Source organism: Apus apus, chromosome 4 (assembly GCF_020740795.1).
Source record: "Apus apus isolate bApuApu2 chromosome 4, bApuApu2.pri.cur, whole genome shotgun sequence".
In the NCBI taxonomy this organism is placed as follows: Eukaryota; Metazoa; Chordata; class Aves; order Apodiformes; family Apodidae; genus Apus; species Apus apus.
Genome location: NC_067285.1, coordinates 78,118,506 through 78,141,102, shown reverse-complemented (window position 1 = coordinate 78,141,102; position 22,597 = coordinate 78,118,506). Strand labels below are relative to the sequence as shown.

Genomic DNA, 22,597 nt, shown 5'->3' with positions numbered 1-22,597 from the left:
TAAAAAACCCAAAACAAACAAACAAACAAACAAACCCCACACAAAACAAAACACAAAACGTAAGCTGCAAAACTTGTCACAACATTAACACTTGGCATGGGCTTCTGTGGTGCAGTAAATGTAAGGAGGCAAATAAGAAACAGGTATCATTAGGGAGAGAGGGCTTCTGTAGGTGTGAATCTGAACATGAAAAACTGCAAGGGATATGATTCCACATTCTATGACATTATTGTGAGTTGATTCATTTATTTCCTCAAATTCAGGGTCCTATATTGTGCCAACTCTTCTGCCAGATAGTTTCTGTAGATTAAGTATTTATGGACCTGACAGCACAGTAAAGACACCGTTATGTTCCTTATCCTTTAGAATCCCTAAAGAGAAATGTCTTGGGTTTTATAATTACTATGTATTTCAGTGAAGTTGTTACAAGACACAGAACACGTTTAACAATACAACACATATAGTGCAAGTTTGTACAGGTAAACACTCTTCTGCTCAGAATGAAGTCTTCATGATTTCAAGCCCGCAGTTTGCTAAGAAGATGGTCTGATTATAAATCCATTCCTTCCTGTTCTATTCCCACAGTGATAACCACGTAATGGAATACAGCTTCTCAGATATTTTACCACATAGGCCATTTGGAAAATATACACAGTGTATCTGCAATCTTTGATAGCAGACCAGTAACATGAAGAGAGCTTTAGACTCTTAATTAGAAGTTATATTACTGAATTATTTTCTTTAAATTGCTTTGAAGACAATACACATTTATTAATCAGGTAACACAGGCAGCCCAACAGGAGCCAGAAGCTCAGGTGGACTTCAGGTTTAGCATTTCCAGAATTTAGTTTTTGCCTTATTTTTGCTATCAAGCCTTCTATTTCATTAAAAAGCAATGAACTGGATTGACAATGTAATATATTTAACAATCATTGGCAGAATAATCCACTCCTAAGATACTCTGCTTGAACTGTTTCTGCATATACCTACCCAACAAATTAGCCTTTTCTGCTAGTGGTGCCATTATTCAAGAGTATCAAAGAAAAATTTGAGACACCACATGAAGAGTATCTGTCTTATTGAATTTTACTATTTGGGTACTACTGCATTCAGATCAATTATTTTTAATAGTATTTATGTCTCAGGAGCACTCAGCTTTAATCATGAGCTTGGTCATGAGCAGGATTGACTGGTCCTAATCATTTCCATTTTGCAAATTTAGGCCTCAGAACTGCAAATACATATGCATGAATGATGTATATAGTCCCACTGAATTCAGACAGTGGAATCAGGATTTTAAAGTTATCTGCATTATTCTTATACTGTAAACCTTTATGATTGGCGGTTCTAGGATTCTAATTCTAAAAAGTAACACTCTGCCCTTGAGGCTTCACAATGTTTATTGTGCTCTTTACACTTCTGTTAGTTGCTGGGCACTTGGACACCCCCTCCCCCCCATTGACAGCTCTAAGCAATTTGGTACCTTATCCATATCAGGATCATTAATCTCTACCTTGTTGCTGGGACTTCAGATAATTTAAAAATCTGCCATGTTATCTTCTCTTGATGGTGGGAGCCCAACCATTTCACAAAGGAACACTAATTACATTAATCAGAAGAGTTCCCAAAATTAAGGTGATAGAGAACTGATTTTTAGGTGAATTGCATATGTAATACCGTACACCTAAACTGTAATCATATATATACTACAGTATGGTAACCACTAACTGTTTTAAAGGGCCATCCCTATAGGAATGCCTTTTTTCCCTTATACACAGGGCACGCAATGCTGCAAGCATTCTGAGTGTTAAGCACTGTGCTATTCATCAGGTCTTCTTCATAAAATTAATTAAGAACCAAAAGTATTGGTCTTTTTTGAGATATTAAGGAAGCTCAGTTAGCTCTACTGGTATGCTGTTCCTCTTGAAAAAAATTCTAACCAAGAACAATGTGTGTTTTAACCTTTTTGTGCGTAGACTATTCTGGGATGGGCCTAGGACATGAGCTGCCATTTGTTCTTGCAGATTCTCTGATTCTGCTTTATTTCTGCAAGCGACTAGATACTTTCCACTATAGTCTTTCTTCTTTTTCTCTTTGCCAAGAATAATGGATGACTCAGTAGTAAGAAAAAATAAAGAAATCAGCAGAATCTTTGGAACTGTACCAAATAACAACATATTTTCAGTTGCAATATAGATAATACCTTTTCTTAACATCTCTCAATAAAGAAAATGTAAAGACAAGTTAGTGTTCTCAAATAGTTCAACAGGCTTAAATTATGTATGTTTTCTCACTTCCCCAATTACAGGACTATTAGAAGATTTTAGATTTCCCTGACTCAATAGGCACATTAGATTGGGCCAAGTATTTCACATTTAATAAAACACCATAAATTTAAGAGACTAAGCTGATTTGATTTGATTTAATTTAACTTACCTAGTTAAAATTTGATATACATTATCCTATTTTAAATGTATTTGGTATAGCATGAACTCATGTCTCCATTAAGTTTCTCTACATTTTAAGACACATTTACTTTATAAATATGATCTTACAAAACTGAAGTTACAGTACTGAATGCTAAAAATATATTTGGGAATTTAAAATGTGAACATAATAAAAATTAATTACTACATCAGCATTTTGCACACACTGCTATTATTTTTAATAGATTGCACTATAGCAGAATTAGTGACCTAGGTAGATAATCAAAATTAAAAGCACACATTAGAGATTAATGAATCTGAATTACTGAAATACATTTTGACACAGCAGTTGTTTCATGTCAGTTCAATGAGTTTTACTCAGGGGATACAACTTCTGGCCATAATCTACATGCTTCAAATGATAATCTGCTTTACACACAACTGCTTTTTGTCTGAATTCATTCAAAATCTAATAAGAGCTATACTTCTAGTCTTTCATCATTTATGGCATTTAATAGTGATTCTTAAAACTGTTCATAGGATGTCGTGCATTCAAGAAGACAGAAAAATTAGTGTTTCCTTGCACAGATAATATATGCCTCTCATGACCTGAGTAATGTCTGATCTCAATTAAATACCTATTTAAAATGATATGGTGTCATTTTTAGCATATTTTTCCAGACACACACACAAAAAAATACCAGAAGAAACCAACAGTCAGCCTAAGTGCCTGAGTGTAAAGGTACCTAAAGAATCTAGAAGCAAGGAGAGGTGTTGAAAAGTTTTGAATTTATAATCACCAATTATTTGCTTATAGGTGATTCAACACAGACAGAGCCAAAAGGATGAAGTGTGTCTCAGATTTGAGGTCAGCGTGTGAGGGCATTAGGACTGAACAGCCTTTATATGTGTATTCAAAGAGTAATTAAGTCACTAACACAGGAAAGATTTATGCTCACATATAAAAGATATGTTATTTCCTTCACTAGGAACTCAAGCTTTCAGTATTTGCAGAAAGATAGTTACTCTTAGAAAGTTCCAAGCACTATACTTTGAACAGTAACTGGTTACCGAAAAGTTAAATGATATTTCCAGTTATCAGTAGGTTATTCTTAACTGCTCATTAGCCCTGGGCTAAAGAAGAAAAGACATATTACAAAGAAACAAAATAGATGAATGAAAGATATATAATCTAAATGTAAAAGTTACTCCCTTTTCCTCCTGGTTCAAGCTATTAAATGTGGCTCAAGTGTACCCTGATTCAAGCAATTACAACACTAGAAGCCACCTAGATTTAAATTTAAATCTTAAAATCTCACTTTCTCAAAATCTGTTACATTCTAAGAAAGTCTTATTGGAACCTGAATGAGAATAGGAGGTTGGGGTTTTTTGGGGTTTTTTTTCCATTATAACCAGGTAAAAAATATTCAGAAAAAATGTGGAATAAAATGCTGGAGAAAGTTAATATACCACATATTCAGAGGAAGTAGAACTATTTTTACCAATTATATCCCATGTAAATATTCAACTGAGAGGGGAAGAACAGGAGAAACTACTTGTCCTTGACAAAATCTGGTGCCTTGATTAGTATTTCTGCTACAGCTTTTGCTGTTTTATATAATCTTATACACACATGCATGAGGTACAGTTAAGTGCAGGAATCTGAATATTAAAAATTAATGCCTTTTGATATCATAATACGTCACAGTCAGCCAATATGAGAAGATTACATTCAATTCCTTTCCCTTATTTTTTGTACCAGTTTCAGAGAACAGTGTATTTTCAATTCAACGAATACCGCCTTCCCACAGAAATTTACATTCGTTGTTCTCTTTGAAGAATTTGCGCCTAACAATTCAAATTGATATAAACCAGAAACACAGCTTTGACAATCCACCATTTCACCTCAAATAAAAGGAGAAAGATATAAGAGAGTGAAGGGCCTTCATGGGCTGAGGAGGCTGAGAGGATTTTTCCAAGCACCAAAGACAAATGGATGTTTAGCTCACTTTGACGCTTTTGATAATTCCATTCATAGACTACCGAGTCATTAAGATTTCACAAAGGGTGCATAAGACTGGCTTTTTCTTCTTTTTCTAGTTCAATATATGGCAGATAACAATTTTTGCTTAAAAGCTACAAGCAGACCCCCTGTATTTTGTCCTTTCTATGACATTTACTTAAGTACTTAAGTCATCACTATTCGGTATGTCCCTGCTCTTCAAAGTTTGCAGTTGAATTAGAGTACATTTGTGCTTTTTTTTTTTTTTTTAGTTGGATACACAATGAATGATCTCATTTTTGAATGGCAAGAAAAGGGAGCAGTTCAAGTAGCAGAAGGCCTCACTTTGCCACAGTTTCTGTTGAAAGAAGAAAAAGATTTATGTTACTGCACCAAGCATTACAATACAGGTAGGAAAGCATATTAGTGATTAAAACTGAAAAGGCATCTAGCATTTATTGTTATTTTGGAGAGTTGTTGGGTTTTTTGAAAATATTTTCAGTGAACTCACAAGAAGATTAAAACATACAGGTACATTGTGCAGGATAATGCAAACTTAAAGAATTGGCATAATGAAACAAAACTACGTTCAGGCTGATCAAATTTCAGTAAGCTTAAGAATATACATACCTGAAAAAATTCTGAAGCAATCAGTCAGGAGGTTTATTTTTGCAGCAGGTGCCATGTCCACATCAAATCTGTGGGTTCTGAAGCACTGCTGAAATCCAAAGGTCCGTATGCTGTGCACTAGGTATGGCTGGGTTCAGTCAGGAAAAAGGGACATGGGGTTGCCATACCAGCTGTCCCTGCCCTGGTTCATACAGCAAGGGGACAATGCAAACAAGCTGAAAGCATCCTTAGTGTACAGTGGCCAGGTTTTCAAACAAGATGTGGCCTTTCTGAGATGAATTCTGAATTTCTAAAACATCACTTCAATAACTGGACAATCACAAGCCTAATAATCCTAAGAAAACCATGTACCAAAGGCTAAGAATGCACAGCTTCCGTTTCCTTATGGGAAAAAAAAAAAAACTAGAACTCTTTCATTCTAATCTATCTCTCTTAATTTCCCAATATGATTCCAGTACTATTTTAATAGATCAAGCATATCTTGAAATTTAAGTTTGGAACTCATTTATTTGGATTCTGCTGAAATGGCAGAAGTGATAAAATTCAATAGATGGTGTTCATAAGGAATGTACTGTTGAAACTGAGTAAGAGTGCACTTCAACACTGAGTTTTATCACAGCTGCCATGGTGCCCTAAGAAAGAGAAAAGTTCTTCAATAATTTCCATTTAGAGTGGTGAGGTATTTCTAGAGACATTTTGAAGTGTTCTCTGAAATACATTGTAAATACATAACATGCACTTTCACTGCACAAATACTGATATCTAGGTAATCCTTTAAAAACTTCCAGAAAGGGAGATACATATCCTATAGCAGGGTAATTTTTATCATTCAATTCTCCCTTTGTTAATCATAATAATGAAAGTAATACTATTTTATTTTTTTTTTTACCATAAACCTTATGACAAACAAGAAAACTTGAATTATATAAGCAACCTCTTCTTTCTTTTTAGGATTCTTCTCCTTTTGTGCTAGTTCAACATGAATCTGTAACTGTACTTCTATAACCTCTATAGTGATATTAGCAAATGATAAGTAGTGATAGAAGGCATGGTCCTAATTTTTTTTAAAGTCACATGACACACCAAAAATCTCTTACAGAGGAATTAAAACATAACTGTCATACTTAATCTGATATTGAACAGAAACCTGTCAGAATTCCTGATGATTTCCAAATATCTCTCCAAATATCTCATCCAAAGTTGAATTATAGTCTTACTCATTTGTCTGAGAACATTAATTACAATCACTGTAGTTTAAACCTTTTGTTGTTGACTGAAACTTCAACTTTTCCAGATTTTTGAGCCTCTACTTTTTTTCTTCACAACCTATGTTTCAAGCCTATTTACATTGATAATCATTTCTTCCAAGTAGGAACAGGAAAACATTCTAGGCCTAGATGTAACACACTAGGTTGCATGGTATCAACTTATGTTCACAGCCTTTTTCACTGTGGCCCTAAACTGAGCTGAGAAGTCAGAGGAACAGGTGTTATTACCTGCATGTGAGGTCTCATGAGTCTCAAAATATATGTGAAAACGTGCTTTTATCATTGTCAACTGCTGTCACATTTAGGTGGGAAAAGGGGTTTAATGTCATAACTCTGGAGGACAGCATGGCCAGTCATCATTCTGTTGCACTTCTGTATTGCTTTGGAATTTCCATGGCCAAATGGGAGCTCTAAAATGTGAGTGCAGCCCACTACCCTGAAAAAATGGCTGAAGTTTATGCCTCTATTTAAAAAATAATTGGGCCATTTAATTTGCTGTAAAAAGTCAAGCCATATACTAATACACAAAACCCAGAAGCCTGGATGCAAGCCCCCAGCATATGCTTCAGGGTGGAGACTATAAAAACCTCAACAAATGAGAAGACGTGCACAGCTGTGGGACCTGCCTATGATGGGCAGGGGTGTGGAAATGCAACGCTGAGTGGCACTAGCTTCAGGCAGAAGGGTATGTCCTCACCAGAGGAAGCAGCAGAATGGCCTGCTCCGAGTTATAACACCAAAGTCACAGTTACAGATCTGGAAGAACTTGGCAAACCAGAAAGGATAGACTTACTCATGCAGGACTGTTGTGATACTCTCCTCTCCAAGATGACAGTATTTTCTCCAGTGTATTTATTTTTTCATTCAAGTCTTCAGTATGATGTTAATTTAATCAAATTAGAGGGTTTTTTGTTTCTGGGAAGGTGGGAGTACCTTTCATTTCTTTGTTTCAAGCATTATTATTAAGTACCATATGTAGGCTATAGAAAACCCCAAACGTTGTATTAAAAGACAACAACAACTAAGAATTTCTTTTCCTCTCTTATGTCACTTGGATTTGTGACCACTAATGTGCTTTCTTAAGGCTCCTACAATGAGATACTGTAGACAGGTACTCCTTTAGGATACTCCACAACAAACAAAAAGTAAATAATTATTCAAAACTAGTAATAAAGCCTATTTCTCTAAGAGAGAAGATAAAATTATTTCTTAAAAGAATGCTAAGCATCTGCAGCTGGTATGCAGTAAATGACCAAATAAGAGTTTTCAATTTATATGTAGTTACAACACAGGATGGAAAGCCCTTCTGAGAAATACCACAAAATGGAAAAAACAAACAAAAAAAACCCAAACCAACAAAAAAAAATACCTACACAAGAACAACAACAACAAAATAGTCTCCCTGTGAAACAAATTAACATGAAGCTTCAGGACAGTATGTGGTGTCCTGGTTTGAGCCAGGATGAAGCCAGTTTTCCTTTTTACTGATTTTTTTTCCTTAAGTGAGCTTTCTTTTAACTAGCAACACTCTGCTCTAGCTAGACCTGATAAGACAGTGGAATGTTTTTCTAACTGCTGGGTCTTCAAGGTTGCACCTTCACTCTGCTGGCTCAGACACTACAGGGAGATCTATGACCCCCCCATAGGAGGCTGAATTAGACAGACAGCAAAACTGGCCAGAGATATTCCATTCCATATATCTACATAAGCTCAGAGGAAGGTCAGAGATCACAGAAGACAACTTCCTTCCTTCTTCCTCTTTCCTTCTCTCCCATCCATGGCCGGCATCTGGGGAGGACTCTGTCCATCCGTCACCATTGACCCTTAGGCTTAAGCTCTCCTGACCCTCATCGCTCTGTGCTTTCTCCAGCAGCAGCTCCAGAATTTCTCAGGACTGTTCCAGCTCAGGGGAGTGCTGTGGGAGTTGCTGGGGGTGGGGGGAGGTGAGAGGCTTTTGCTCATATCTGAACATATTTGTATATAATTGTATATATTTTCTTATATCATTCATTAGTGTTTAGTTAAAGCTGTGTAGTTCAGTTTTTAATCCAGCCAAGTATCTCTCTTTTTCTCTCTTCTCCTTCCCTACCTGGGTGGGAGGGGGAGGGGATCGAGAGCATTGTTGTCAGACCTGAGCCAGACGGTGACAACAATTTATTGGTGCCCAACTTGGGGCTTGAATCCACGACCCTGAGATTAAGAGTCTCATGCTCTACCGACTGAGCTAGCCAGGCAAAAGTTTCTCATCTTCCCCCACCCCCAGCAACTCCCACAGCACTCCCCTGAGCTGGAACAGTCCTGAGAAATTCTGGAGCTGCTGCTGGAGAAGCACAGAGCGATGAGGGTCAGGAGAGCTCAAGCCTAAGGGTCGACAGTGCTGGATGGACGGAGTCCTCCCTGGACGCCAGCCATGGATGGGAGAGAAGGGAAGAAGAAAAAGGAAGGAAGTTGTCTTCTGTGATCTCTGACCTTCCTCTGAGCTTACGTAGATATATGGAATGGAATATCTCTGGCCAATTTTGCTGTCTGTCTAATTCAGCCTCCTATTGGGGAGGTCATAGATCTCCCCATAGTGTCTGAGCCAGCAGAGTGAAGGTGCGGCCTTGAAGACCCAGCAGTTAGAAAAACATTCCACTGTCTTATCAGGTCTAGCTAGAGGAGAGTGTTGCTAGTTAAAAGAAAGCTCACTAAAGGAAAAAAAAATCAGTAAAAAGGAAAATTGGCTTCATCCTGGCTCAAACCAGGACAATGTGGAAACTCAGCAGTGCCTGTATCATCAGTGTTTCATGCACAAATGAAAATGAACCACTGTAACCACAGCTTGAACAACAAACTGTAGTGACTAGTTGGAAAAGGAAGTTATCATCCTTGCACTCTAGGAACTTCCTGGATTGTTTGCATTTAGCAGAGCTGTTCTTCCAACAGATGTCAGGGTGGTTGAAGCCTCCCATGAGGACCATGGCTTGTGAATGTGAAGCTTCTCCAATCTTTCTATATAGTACCTTGTCTATATTATGCTCCTCCTCAGGCGACCTGTAGCAAACCCCCATGGTGATGTCGCCTTTGCCTTTCTTCCCCTTAATCTTAACCAATAAACCCTCTGTTGGCTCCTCATCCATCCCCAGGGAGAGCTCCATGCACTCCAGCTGGTCTTTGACATACAGGACAACACCCCAATCACTTTTAAACACATCCAGGGATGGTGACTCAGCCACCTCTCTGGGAAACATGTTGCAATGTCTGACAACCTTTTCAGTGAAAAAGTTCTTCCTAATGTCTAATCTAAACCTCCCCTAGCACAGCTTGAGGCTATTTCCCCTTACTCTATCAGCAGTTACTGGTGAAAAGAAAGCAGCCCATACTTCTTATCAGTGTCCTTTCAGGTACTTGTAGAGGGTGATAAGGCCTCCCCTCAGCCTCCTGTTCTTCAGACTAAACAGCTCCAGTTCCCTCAGCCACTCATAAGACTTGTTCTCAAGTCCCTTCACCAGCTTCGTCAGTCCTCTTTGAACACATTCCAGCCCCTCGGTATCTTTCTTGTATTGAGGGGCCCAAAACTGGACACAGTAGTCGAGGGGGGGCTTCACCAATGCCGACTACAGAGAGACAATCTCCTCCGTGGTCCTGCTTGCCACACTGTTTCTAATACAGGCCACAATGCCATTGGCCTTCTTGGCCACCTGGGCACATATATGAGACTACACCAGTCACATATATGAGACATCTCATATATAACTCATCTAGCTCTACACTGCCAAACACTCGAAAATCATAATTTCCAGTCAGGCTGCATGATCATAGATACAGCTTGAACGTCTGATGATGAGGGAAAGTCAAGTGTCTTTATAAGCAGTTTCAATCAGCAAAATATACTCAAATTGCATTTCATATTTCAGTGCAAACTGCAAATAGTGTCTGGAGACTGCACTAACAAAGTGTTTTTTTATTACCCTATCTCCTTCTTAGAGATGTTTGAAAATAATTTTAGCTAACTTATATGTAATCAAATTTATCAATGCATTCTCTTGAAATACCCGGCTTTGTACACACACACATTTTATGGAGTGTCTTGTTCACAGAATTGCAGAATGACAGAATCAAAGAATGGTAGGGGTTTGGAAGGGACCTCTGTTTATTTAAGACATTTTATCATGGGAAGACAAAAGGACAGAAAGTATTTAAATGTATTTCAGTAACAAACAGGATGCCTTTCTAATGATGATGTAACATTCTAGGAGGAATAAAAAGGAAGTCTTTTACTGAACAAAGTAGACTCAACTAGACTGTTTGCCTAGTGATGATTCTGATAATGACTCAAACAAGAGAAAGTAAAAGGAGCTGTTCTCACTCATGGAAAAAATAGTTTATATGCTTCATTCTTTTTCTTACTTCCTGTGAAAAATATCTGCGGTGTGATACATAACACACTGTATTTTGTCACCGAGAGGTTAGTTGTGGTTTTATTTTAGCAGATGCAGAGCAAAAAAAAAACACATAACAAAAGGCAGAAAGTGCCAATAGTCTACGTCATCCTTCTCCTGACAAACGGTTTAATTTCATTCTGAGTCTGTGTCTTGTTTTCAGCCAAACAGTTTTTTCAGTTAGAACATTAAGTTGCCCTCAGAAAATTTCTGTCAGTGTAAATAACTTTAAAAATAACTTTAATGAATTATTTCTTATTTATTTTATTATTTTTATTTATTTAATAAATAACTTTTTTAAAGCTTTGTATTTGAGGTTTGGGGTTTTTTTGTTCTTTGGGTTGTTTGGTTATGGTTTGTTTTTTTTGTTAATCCAGTTTGTCAGAGGACACTTGGAGCCGATACCCTCACTCTCATGAAAGACAAGAGCAACATTTGCCAGACTGATTCCAACATATGTTCTAGATAACCTAAAACATGAAGGCTCACACTTGCAGGGGACTTAATGAAAGTCTTGCTTAATTATAAGACAAATCAAAATATCATGTCTCTGGGTTCCAAACACACACATACACAAAGGACTAACTTTCTACTACCTAACCCACTGAAGTGTCCCAACTAGGGGTGAGATGAGTGCCAGAATATGTCTTAAGGAAGGGATGGAAAAATACAGCAAAGGGAATGAATAAGATGGCCTGCAGTTAGATCATATTAGGTTGCAGCTGAACTGCAATCTAAAAGCCTCTCACAAATTAATGTCAGTGTATGTTGTCTTATGATAGATATTTGAGTTAATATTGGTCATTTTTTCCTCCATACAAAGGTACAGAGAGTAGATAATATTCAAAGCATTGCAACAGTAACTATTTAGTGAGAAGCTAGGCATCCAAGGTATTAACCACTAGAAAACAGTGGAAGTGATAAAGTACAGTTGCATTAATCCATACAAACTCTGATTATTCAGTCAAACAACACACTGAGAATTGCAATTACTCAGGTACCATTTGTTCTGATCCTCCTTCTAGGACCACCATGACAGTATATTAGAAATACAATTTGTTTTGAGCTCTTTCTCCTTTGAAGCTAGTAGAGTCCTAGTTAGATTTTGCAAGGTGTGTAGGTTTTTTAACCCAGGATTTCTACTTTTTTTTTTTTTTTTTTAAATAAACTTTGTCTAGACATTCTACTTTATCCAGGCAAAGTGCTTACAGGTTTTCCATTTATAAAACCACTCTGTACAGCAACTTATGTGCAGACTATGGTTCCAAAACCTGTATATTCAGAACCTCATACTAGCATCAGGTAACTGGGATTTTATCTAGCTAATCTAGTTAAACCTCAATTTTATCCAGCTATCTCAAAAAAAAATTGCTTTTTATCTATCTACTTTAATTAATGTCTTCAGTGACACTTATGAGACAGCAAAAATTTATCCAGTAATTGGGCAAATATTCATCACCATCATCTGTACTGTATTTTCTGTTAATTTCTCCTGTTCCTTTCTCCTGTCTCCCTGTTTCTTGAGTCTACCTGTTGTTCTGTCTTAGAAGAGTCTTTAACTTTTGTTTTTAGAATAGAGGACTGTCTTTATTTTTCTCTCTATAGAGAAGTTTGTCAGTTGGCTTTTGCAGTATGTTATCTTTTCCCCATAAGAGAAGCAATTGTGACTTTTACAAGTCTTAAAAATGCTAAACACTGCAGAGGTTCAGAATAGCACCTAAAAATAAATGCTCTGTCCAACACAGTTTTTAAACTCAGATTGAGATTCAATGCTTAGGATCTTTACGGGAAGGACAGGAATTAAGCTGCTTGGGAAAGGGATTTCCAGGAAACAGACAAATGGGAGAAGCTCTATATTGTATTAAGGGATCTAAATCTAACCACTTTGGCTGAGCATATCCCAGCCACTGAAGAAGTCTGACTCTCCCTTTCTCCTTTCCTGCTGTCTCTCAATACTTAATCTCATGTTAAACCTGTGTCTCTAGCTGTCTCTCAAGGAGGAAAATGCAGTGCTGCAGGAGAGGACCAGCATGGCCCTTCAATTGCCCCAGAACTTTGTTAGCAAATCTCCTTAGCGAGTAATATTCTGACCTCTGGGCTGGCTGTTTGCTGGTCAACAGTCACTAGTAAAAACAGGATGGTGTAGTGTACATCCGTTTTGATAGATGTATAGGGATTTAATACAAAATATCTGCTTCCCAGATCTAAGACTCATACTCTGCAAGGCTGCATAAAGATTTATTCACATTTACTTAACTTCAATTTTACTAAACTTTGAAACATTCTCCATTCAGTGAGTAAAAAATTCTTACTGTAAGTAAAGAATTTAATGTAGTTTCATTAAACAATATAGTCTCTAGGCCACTGCCCTCTCCACATCCATAAAACATTTCACAGTAGATCAAATATTAACACTATCAATGACTTTTGAAAAAGAAAGTCAGAGTACAACTTACTTGTATCTCAAGCAGTATCAACAACTAGCACCTTTAGCAGATATCTCTCTCCATTTTGCACAGATCAACAGCTAAACTTCTGCACATTTAGTTCTTTAAAATAAAAATAAATTATTCATTTTATGGCTTGTTACAAAATTTTATTTCAGTTATTTAATAATTATTATTACTCCTATCTTTATTAATTATTTATCAGGTACACTGCTTTCTTGGCTCAGTTTCCTAAGGTGATTCTCCTTTATGAAAACGTTCAATGTAGCTTCAGAAACAGCTATTCAGACTTCCTGAGAAAGGCAAACATGACCATGACATTGTAAGGGTACAGTAAGAAGAGCTTCCCTCAAGGGATACATTAAGAGTTGCTAAAAGGGGAAAAATACATTTAAGTTCTACCAGCTAATGCCACTGGAGTACTTTGAGGCAAGATAAAACTTAAAAGAAGGACCCCTTATGGCCTGAAAACTACTACTTATGCTTGATTTCTCTTGTACATTCCACAGCACTGGCAGTGCCTTTTAATCATGTAGGCACACTGCTGCTGGCATAATTCACTGCTTAAACCACACCTGCCATGGTCAGAGGACGTTCTGCAGTGTGAAGGTGCGCTGAGGTAGAAAATGTTCTTTTTGGGTTACTCACAGTTGGCAACAACCAAAAAAAGAATATGTGACCTAGACACTGACTCCCAAGAAAACTTATACTTTCTGAGGAAAAAAAAATCATGTAGATTGACTGGAATACACATTATACCACTATAATATTGATTTCAGTGTGGACTGGACATCGCATCGCTGAATGCCAGCCCAGAAGATCTGACATTGTTACCAAAGAGCATGTGTAAAAGAGAGAAATGCACCATCTCAAGCATATATACCAGTACATTCACTTCATATGCATTGACATAGCGCCCGGCAAGGTAGCACTTTCAGTGCCCTTATCACGCTTGAATTCCTGGTTAGGTTAGACTTACAAACACAAGGAGCATTACCTCTGTTTCAGGAAAAAAAAAGTTTGTCTTTTAGGAAACCCTCAATAGCTCTTCTTTCGTTTGCATTACAAAAATCTGTATATTGTATGGATTGTGTGCACATCTGTACTTAGCTCTGGTCTGAAACCAGCATCAGGCCTTAATCTGTTATTCAGCCTCAGCAAAACTCCAATATCACAAATGTTTCATATACTCCTCCTAGGCATTCTCCATGGCATTTACAGTGCATATCAAAATGAACAAGACCTTAACTATTATGTACTGCAAATTAATTACTAGAGCAACACTCTTAGCTACTTGTCTATCTCCTTCCCAGCTGGGATGACTTTGAGGGTATGTATCTTCTCATCCATTCAAGAATCCAGTCATAGAATCATAGAATCATAGAATCCTAGGGGTTGGAAGGGACCTTGAAAGATCATCTAGTCCAACCCCCCTGCCAGAGCAGTCAAAGAGATTAAATGACAACTAATCTGGCTTTAAATTTGAAATGGAATGCAGGAAGAGAAAAGGAGCCAACAGCTGGATTCAGCTGGGAAACAGCAGTACAACCTCTGCTGGCTGCCCTCTAGCTGATGATCACATCTGCTAGTGCAAATGTGTTTTTTTTCCTTTCAGCTTCATTAGCCAAGTTTATGCAGGTGGTTCTGACCTTAGCCAGGAAGGGCAAAAACTAACATCAACAATTCCACACTTAGACCAGCAACTGCTTCAACTGAAGTGCTGAGACTACCTTCCAGCTGCTGCCTTTCTCCTCTGCTGTCTTCCACTGGTAAGAAGGCCAATAGTCAGCAGTGGAGTAACAAAGAAAAGTGTCTGCCTGGCTAGCCACCAGTCTCCCTGGGGAGTTGCCACATATTTTGTTTTTCAATGCTACACTGGAACAGAGCAGATGAGGAACACAGTGGTCTTGGTTGGGAAGCAGTAGACACATGACTTGGCATAGCCAAGACTTCACTGGGCCTAAGAAAAAGGCAGGAGTCTAAGTCACACATTTTGTGGAGTTAAAGAGATATTTTCCCACTTTGAGACACACTTCGCTTTCCGGTTTTAATTTGTTTTCTTCTGTTTGTTCTGGTTTTTTACCTTGATGTTTACAACAGTACAAAACCAAAAATCATTCCGTATAATTTCTCTGACACATCACTCGCTCCTAGTTCTGGCCTCATAATCCCATCTCTTTTCTCCCCTTTTCTGTGGTTACAATATATTCCATTTGCAGTCTTTTCATTCAGAATCTTATTTTGTTAGCATTCTGTTGTCCACAGCTATTCCTCTCTTTCTTCTTTGTTCAGACATACCTGGCAAACTTGCAACTACATGAAAATAATCCACATCAGAGCTAACTTATCATTTCTTGCTCCTTTTTTAGGACCACGGGGTTTTTTGTGCTGATATATCTGTAGTAATTCAAGCACACTTGAGTGCTCAGGAAAGAAGCTCAGGTCTCTTATCCCACCTTTCTCTGAGAATAAAAGAATGTGCAAGCAATACCCTATGTTTATTGACATTCCAGTTACGCATACATTACTCATTCTGACGTTCCTTAGTTTTTCTTCCTAATTTGTTTTGAAAGAATAATATAGGACCCTATAAGAAGAAAATGTTGCACATTGAACTGTAGTTCTCACTCATGTGATGCCAGATAAAACAGCTTTTCAAGAGATCTAGATTTAGTTGATGCATTTCTTTCATTACCACCACGTTTACTGTGATGTATGAGGGATCGCTGCTGTCCAAGCATGCAGATTTAACAGAATAAACATCACAAAAAAGAAATCTTCGCAGAAAGGACCAGCTTGAAGTAAGAATGTGATTCTTACTTCTTGAAGTAAGAATGTGACAAAGTCCAGTCAGTACATAATTTCTAGTTACATTGGGTATACTGAAATGCTAAGTTAAAAAATGTTTAATGTAGGTATATTTTTTAAATTCCTGGAAGAGAAACATAGGGAAAAATCCTTGGCTTTTCTGAAGTAAACACCAAAATTCACACTAACTTTCTTAAACCAGGACTTCATCCCTTGATTGAAGCAGAAATCAGTTTTGAAGCTGGGGCAGCAGATGGTTGAGCCAGGATTTAGGACACAGATTTCAGGAGTGTAGATAGGATTCAGGAAACACGAGCAATTAGGAAGGAAACTAATAATTGAACCAGCAGATATAAACTCATGAGAAATATCATGTCTTTTTAAAATTTAACATCATAACTACTGTCTTTCTAAATAGTTTTAGTGCCTCAGCAGAATAAAAACTTCATTTACAATGGCACCATAGAATGAACCAACGGCCTGTTAAGAAAACTATTATTAAAATAATGACATTCAGAAGATCTTCCCAAGCACTTAATATGCCTAGAATAAAAATAGTTCTGTTTGTCTTTGTCTGAAGCACATTTACAAATGACTTACACTATTGTCACAGCATAATCCACAATCCACTAAATTAGTATAGGATAAACTCATAAATAAGTCCATAAAGTTGTATATTCTCAAATCCTTAATTTCTGGTGAATCTCAGTCATTGTGCTTTTGAGTGTGAACAGTTTGAATGGGTATAGAGGAAGACATTTAGCAGAATCTCCTACTGACAACCCACACCGATCTTACTATAATTTTCCCATATTCATTGGATTAAAAAAAAAAAAAAATAATTAAAATTGAACCAAAGGATAAAGCAGATTTTATACAATGGGAAAGCAAGCCTTTTCTCCTTATGCAGCAGCATTTCCAAACAATAAGTGTGATCACACAGAGGAACTTTCCTGTGTTATAAAGAATTGTGGTTTGTTTTTTATAAGGAAAGAAGAGTTCCAAGGGTTACTGAATTCTTGAATTTTCTTTTATTTCTGTCCCTTTTCTTTCCAGTAGATACTCCTGTTATAATGGGGACCATGCATATTAAAGACCATTGAAGAGAAATCAAAACATTTCTCTTTCATTAGAGCACAAATGTATTTGACAGAGTGTAAATTCTTTAAGTGTGCAAAATATGTTGACAGTAAAGAACATTCTATTTCTATTTAGTATTTCTTCTTTGTTAAAAAAAGGAAAGTTTACATGTATCGAAGTCCGATTTCACCTTGAGAGGCAGATGGGTTACTATCTCATCCAGATGTACATACCAAGTCTCTTGATCGTCATTCTCTCCTGGGTGTCATTTTGGATCAATATGGATGCAGCTCCAGCCAGAGTGGCTTTAGGCATAACAACAGTACTGACCATGACAACACAAAGTTCCGGTTCACGAGCATCGCTTCCAAAGGTAGGCAGAATTTCCCTCTTTTGTACCACATTAGTACCAAATCATTACACTATGTTACAAGTAAACACCTTCAGTCAACCTCGTAATATGTGTTTTATTTATTAGCATTTAAGCATCTTCTAAAGGGGAAACTTTGGAATATTTATGGGTATTTTGAGTCACCAATCAAATATATTATATTTCTCCCCTTTCTCAACTGTTTAACCAACCACATACCTACCGAATTTCATAAACCTCAGGAAGCGCTTAGCATTTGACTAGACCGTCCTTTTCTAGATCCCAGTGTCTGATGACAGAACAAATACGACTGAATTTCTACAGGTCATGGATTCCAACCTGTTCTCAATGAAGTTCCTTTCCTAAAACCTGCCTACATTGTAAATTAATCCACTAGTTATAAAACATCAAAATGTAGAAAAATGTTAAGCTAAAGAAATTAGAACAATTGTATAAAGAATGGTTCACTACACAATCTAAATAGCTTAACGTATATTTCTGTAACTAGGTTTTCTGACTTGTCACTGCCGAAAAGATGTTCTTTTTATTTTACAGGTTGTTCCTTGACCATTCTCATGTGCATTTGCAGTTACCAGAAATAAAATATATACAATACAAACATACAAAGTCCATTTATATATTAGTTTTAACATGGTATTTGTAGGTTGGTTAATTTTGTTTTTTTCTAAGTAAACCAGACACCCTTAGCAGACGTCAGTGGGCTTTGTGCTTCAAATATATGGATCCAAAAGCATCCGAAAGTGCCATAAACAGAGAAGATGGAATACCATAAAAACTCAGAAAAGCAAGAACATAAGAGGTTATCAAAGAGAGCTACAGATGTCTTTTGTCACATTTTTGAGGCCTGAAGCTAGCTACATTTGCTAACGTGAAAAAGCTCTTGTAAATCTGAACACAGAGAAGGAACAGGCCTTGCTTTCCTAGTTCAGATTGTCCTGCAGCTGAGCTTGGCAATGAAGCATTGTAGTCACTTCATCTACTCTGTAATTGATTTTCACTGTGTCAAAATAACAGGTTTCATTTGAACCTATATCTTTGTTTTACCGTACCTATATTAGCAGAGAATGAACATATCAGAGCCCTCCATCTATCTCCCTTCTTCCTAATTTCTATTCCAGAAACTTAAAATCAAATTCATTATAACACAGGAATTCCCACTAGTCCCACTATAAGTTATCCTGTGGTTAATGACAAAAATATTAAACACATTTTGTGAAAGACTGCATTTTTTAAAAAGATGTTTAATTATTATAGATTGTTGTCCCTCTTACTATTTAATATTCATGTTAATTTTTGTTTTATAAAAGTTGTTTTGAGATGTGGAGATATTAATGCACTTCCTCCTGATGTGAAATACTAAGCTTCACATCTGGTGTTGAATATATTTAGTCTTCTACTCTATTCTCTACATAGGTGTCATATGTCAAAGCAATTGACATCTGGATGGCTGTGTGTCTGCTCTTTGTATTTTCTGCACTTTTGGAGTATGCAGCTGTAAACTTTGTGTCAAGGCAACATAAAGAACTTCTGAGATTTCGCCGCAAGAGGAAGAAGAACAAGGTAAAAGTAACAGGATTCACAACTTTGAAAGGGAGTCTGAGATTGATTTATGCCAGGATATAGGGTTAATTTGGTAAACATACTGCAGCTTAAAGTGGTAATATAAATAAAATGGCAGCACAGAATGAAATTCACTATAGGCAGAGGGTCACTACAAGGACTAGTCACTGCATAAATCCAACTTGAATTCTCAAATGAGGGATTAAGAGGGATTTAAGTGAGGCATGGGCCATGTGGGAGCCATCTGCACAAGCATGAATTTCACTCTGTTAGAAGAGTCAAATTATACTCCAGTGGATGAATGTTACTGGTACTTGCAGCAGTTTATACTGCATTGAGATTCAACAACCAATATTTCTAGTTTCATTCTACTATTGAGTTCAAAACCTTAAAAGCTGTGTTTCATGTAAATATTTTTTAAATAAAAAAATAGTTTTTCAGTTACTATTATTGGTGAAAGAACATTTTATTTTAAAAGCCTGAGAAGGCACTGGATTTTTCCTTGACATTAATTTAGTGTAAATTATTCATACAACTAGTAAGAAGCTTTAATACAGTAACAGTTATATTTATTTTATAGCTAACACTATCTAGACTACAGTAAAATAAATTACTAACAATGTGAAAAGTCAAACAGCCAAGGCTACCACAACAATATGTCACTCCTACTTCTGTTTTTTCAGAGTAAAGATTTCCCCAACTTACTAAATGAGCATTGGTGTCATGCAAAGCCTTTCCACTGGCTTTCAGTCAATATCTAGAATATTACTGTGAATGAAATTCGGACCATAGCAACATGACTCAGTTCAGCTATATTTTATTCCTGAAGACTGACCTAAATTTTCTGCTTACATCACAAGGAGAAGACCTTTCAAAAGTTGTTTGTCTTTTACTTAGAAGATATTGAAAAGCTGTAGTGCTGCAAAGCCTACTTAAGCAGTCTCTGCTAGCAAGACTCCATGTTAAAAGGCAGGCAGGACAGTCAAATGACAATGACATTTTCATGCATTTCCCTGTTCCTATGTGTTGAGCCTTAGACTTCTTTGGATGTGGAGAGACTCACATACTGCAGCCTAGCAGATGATTCACGCTGTATTTACCTGTTTTCAACATTTGTCCCTGTGAAAAATATCCTTTTTTCTTTTCATTGACAACAGCAGAAAAAACACTCTTTCTGAGACACAGAGGAGGAAAGCAGCACTTTTGTGACAGGGTGTTTGTTTTTGAAATATGGAGCTCTCTGAAAGCTGGTTAAAGGTTTGGAATGGGGGCAATGTGAAGGGCAGAGACAGTTTACTGGACAGGGGGCAACCGAGCCACAACAAATGTGGTGAGTGATATATTATGTGATTATACTTTTAGCCCAATCACTTTTTTTACCATGTACTGCATTTTCATCTGGATTTCAGACAAATTTACCATATTCAACTTCAATGATATATTTTCACTTCCTTAAATATACATCAATTATTATAACAGGGTTAGAAACTTTCAGGTAATATTACCTTCCTTCCTCAGAATCAAACCAAATCTCTTTCCATCCCCCTCTTAGAATGACTTCAAGCTCACTAAAGACTCTTCTTCAGCTATCACAATCAAATTTCAGATTAGAGATATGTAAAGAAGGATCTACAATATGGAAAGCAATTCTAAGAGAAGACCACTAAAAAAAAAAAAAAAAGTATACACATGGATAGTGTCATTGACTTAAGTGTTTTGCTGGATCAGTGCTTGACATCATGGTATTTTTACATTCACATTTTTTGTTCTAGCTTCAGGTAAGTTGCTTGCTAGGTTCTCTCAAAATTAGAGGATTAGTCTTAGAAACTGCAGGGTCTATAGTAAAATATTAAATACACCTCTTAGATTCTGAAGGATGAAGACATGTCTTTCAATGCTTTTCTTCATAAGACACCCAGGTGAGGGTACTAACTGTATCCAGGCTTTCCCTTCTTCCCTGTATTTGCATGTTGCATCATAAGACAGGTTTCTCAGCCTAAATTTACAAAAAAATGCTTTGTTCCCATGCAAAGTTATGATTTTGACAAATAGACATTTTTCTGAAAGTATTAATTTGACTGCACATTTCTCAAATAGATCTAACTCTATGTAGAGCTATATCTCCTGGTCAGAGTTCATCTTTGAGAACACGTCTCTTTTTGTCAATATATTATTGAACCATTCCTTGCCCAACAAGTATACAAGAATTTGAAATGTTACAGCATGGAGATTTTATCTCTTTAAAAAAACTGGATCACATCCTAAACACTCTAGTATACAAATAATAAATGATATCTTACGGATTAAAGAAAAGCAGTTAATAACTAACTTTCCTTACCACAAATGTTGTTATTTATTCACCACCATTTCTAACATGAAATGTTCAACCTAGAATCATAAGTCAAATTAACTTGTGCTTCCTTCCTCTTTTGTCTTTTTCAAAATCAGTTACTATAGCTCATGATTATAAAGTTTTTATGTGTTTGTTATCCATTTGGACTAGGTGAAACAGCCACTGGCTCTCAGAAATTAGATTCTATTGGGTTTTAAAACTACTATGTATAAAGAAATGTTCATTTGACCACGAAGTCAAAAGACATGAAAAGAAGTTAGGCTAAAATGCTGCTTTAAAAATTAACTTCAGGGGCTTCCTTGAACATTAAATCCTCTTTCTCTTTAAAGTGAAAACTGTTATTCTTTTCAGGATTTATGTCCAAATGAATTAGAGTAATAGAGAAGTTGGGATAAATTTTTAGACTTTTTCATCCTCTATGCTTACCATCTTGAGACATTTAAATAGGACTAGTTTTTTTTACCAGGTGAATTCCAATCAGTTTATACCTTTGCTATACCTTTGAGGGTGCAGAAAAATTATTAGTGACTCAGCTGTGTTGCACAAGTCCAAATATAAATCCTTTTGGAAATGTTTCATTTCAGGTACATGTTGACAGAAGAGAACATGTATGAATAATATCTAATTGCAATAGGGCAGCTGAAGAATGTCCAAAGTCTATTTCTTTATAATTAAAAAGACACTCTTGCAGCGAGATACTTATTTTTATCGGATAACCCTAGCAACAGACACTCAGTTGAATTTTGCTGCTGGAATGCCATTGCGAGGTCAGTGAATCTGTTTTCCTGACCTGAGCCAGGATCACTTATACCGAGGTCATCCCTGTCCTAAATATTCCAAAGCTTCTCAACAATCTGTTTCAATGGTTTAGAAAGTTTTTTACTCAAGCCTGTTTTGGCCTCTCATGGCTTGTCTACAAGGGGCACAGAGGTCCTTTATGTAGCCATATGCACATTACCATTCAGTCTTCTTTTCTTTAAATATTCCATGTTGTTTTGGTTTTTTTTTCTCATTTACATACTCCTTCCCTAAAAATTATCTTAATAAATCCATATAATTCCTCAAAACTATGTTTGCAACATGAAACCTAGTCAGTAACAATTGAGAGCAGTCAAAGGATCACATCAGACTAGTTATATGCTTGTTTATCCCAATCAGTTTGTCATTTGCCTTTCTAACAACAGCGTGGTATTCACCCATACCAAGAGTAT

At 36.7% G+C, this 22,597-nt stretch overlaps 1 protein-coding gene and 1 non-coding gene across 2 annotated transcripts in view; one reads left to right on the top strand and one right to left on the bottom strand.

Moving 5' to 3' along the window:
* GLRA3 (glycine receptor alpha 3) overlaps nucleotides 1-22,597 on the top strand; it is a 76,669-nt gene that overhangs the window by 48,085 nt on the left and 5,987 nt on the right. The window contains exons 6-8 of the mRNA XM_051617071.1: nucleotides 4,701-4,838; nucleotides 17,241-17,455; nucleotides 18,887-19,033. Coding sequence (XP_051473031.1) covers nucleotides 4,701-4,838; nucleotides 17,241-17,455; nucleotides 18,887-19,033 — 500 coding nt within the window. The remainder of the gene's footprint in view (nucleotides 1-4,700; nucleotides 4,839-17,240; nucleotides 17,456-18,886; nucleotides 19,034-22,597) is intronic.
* On the bottom strand, nucleotides 8,488-8,560 carry TRNAK-CUU (transfer RNA lysine (anticodon CUU)). Its single transcript has one exon. It is a non-coding gene; the product is annotated as a tRNA-Lys (tRNA).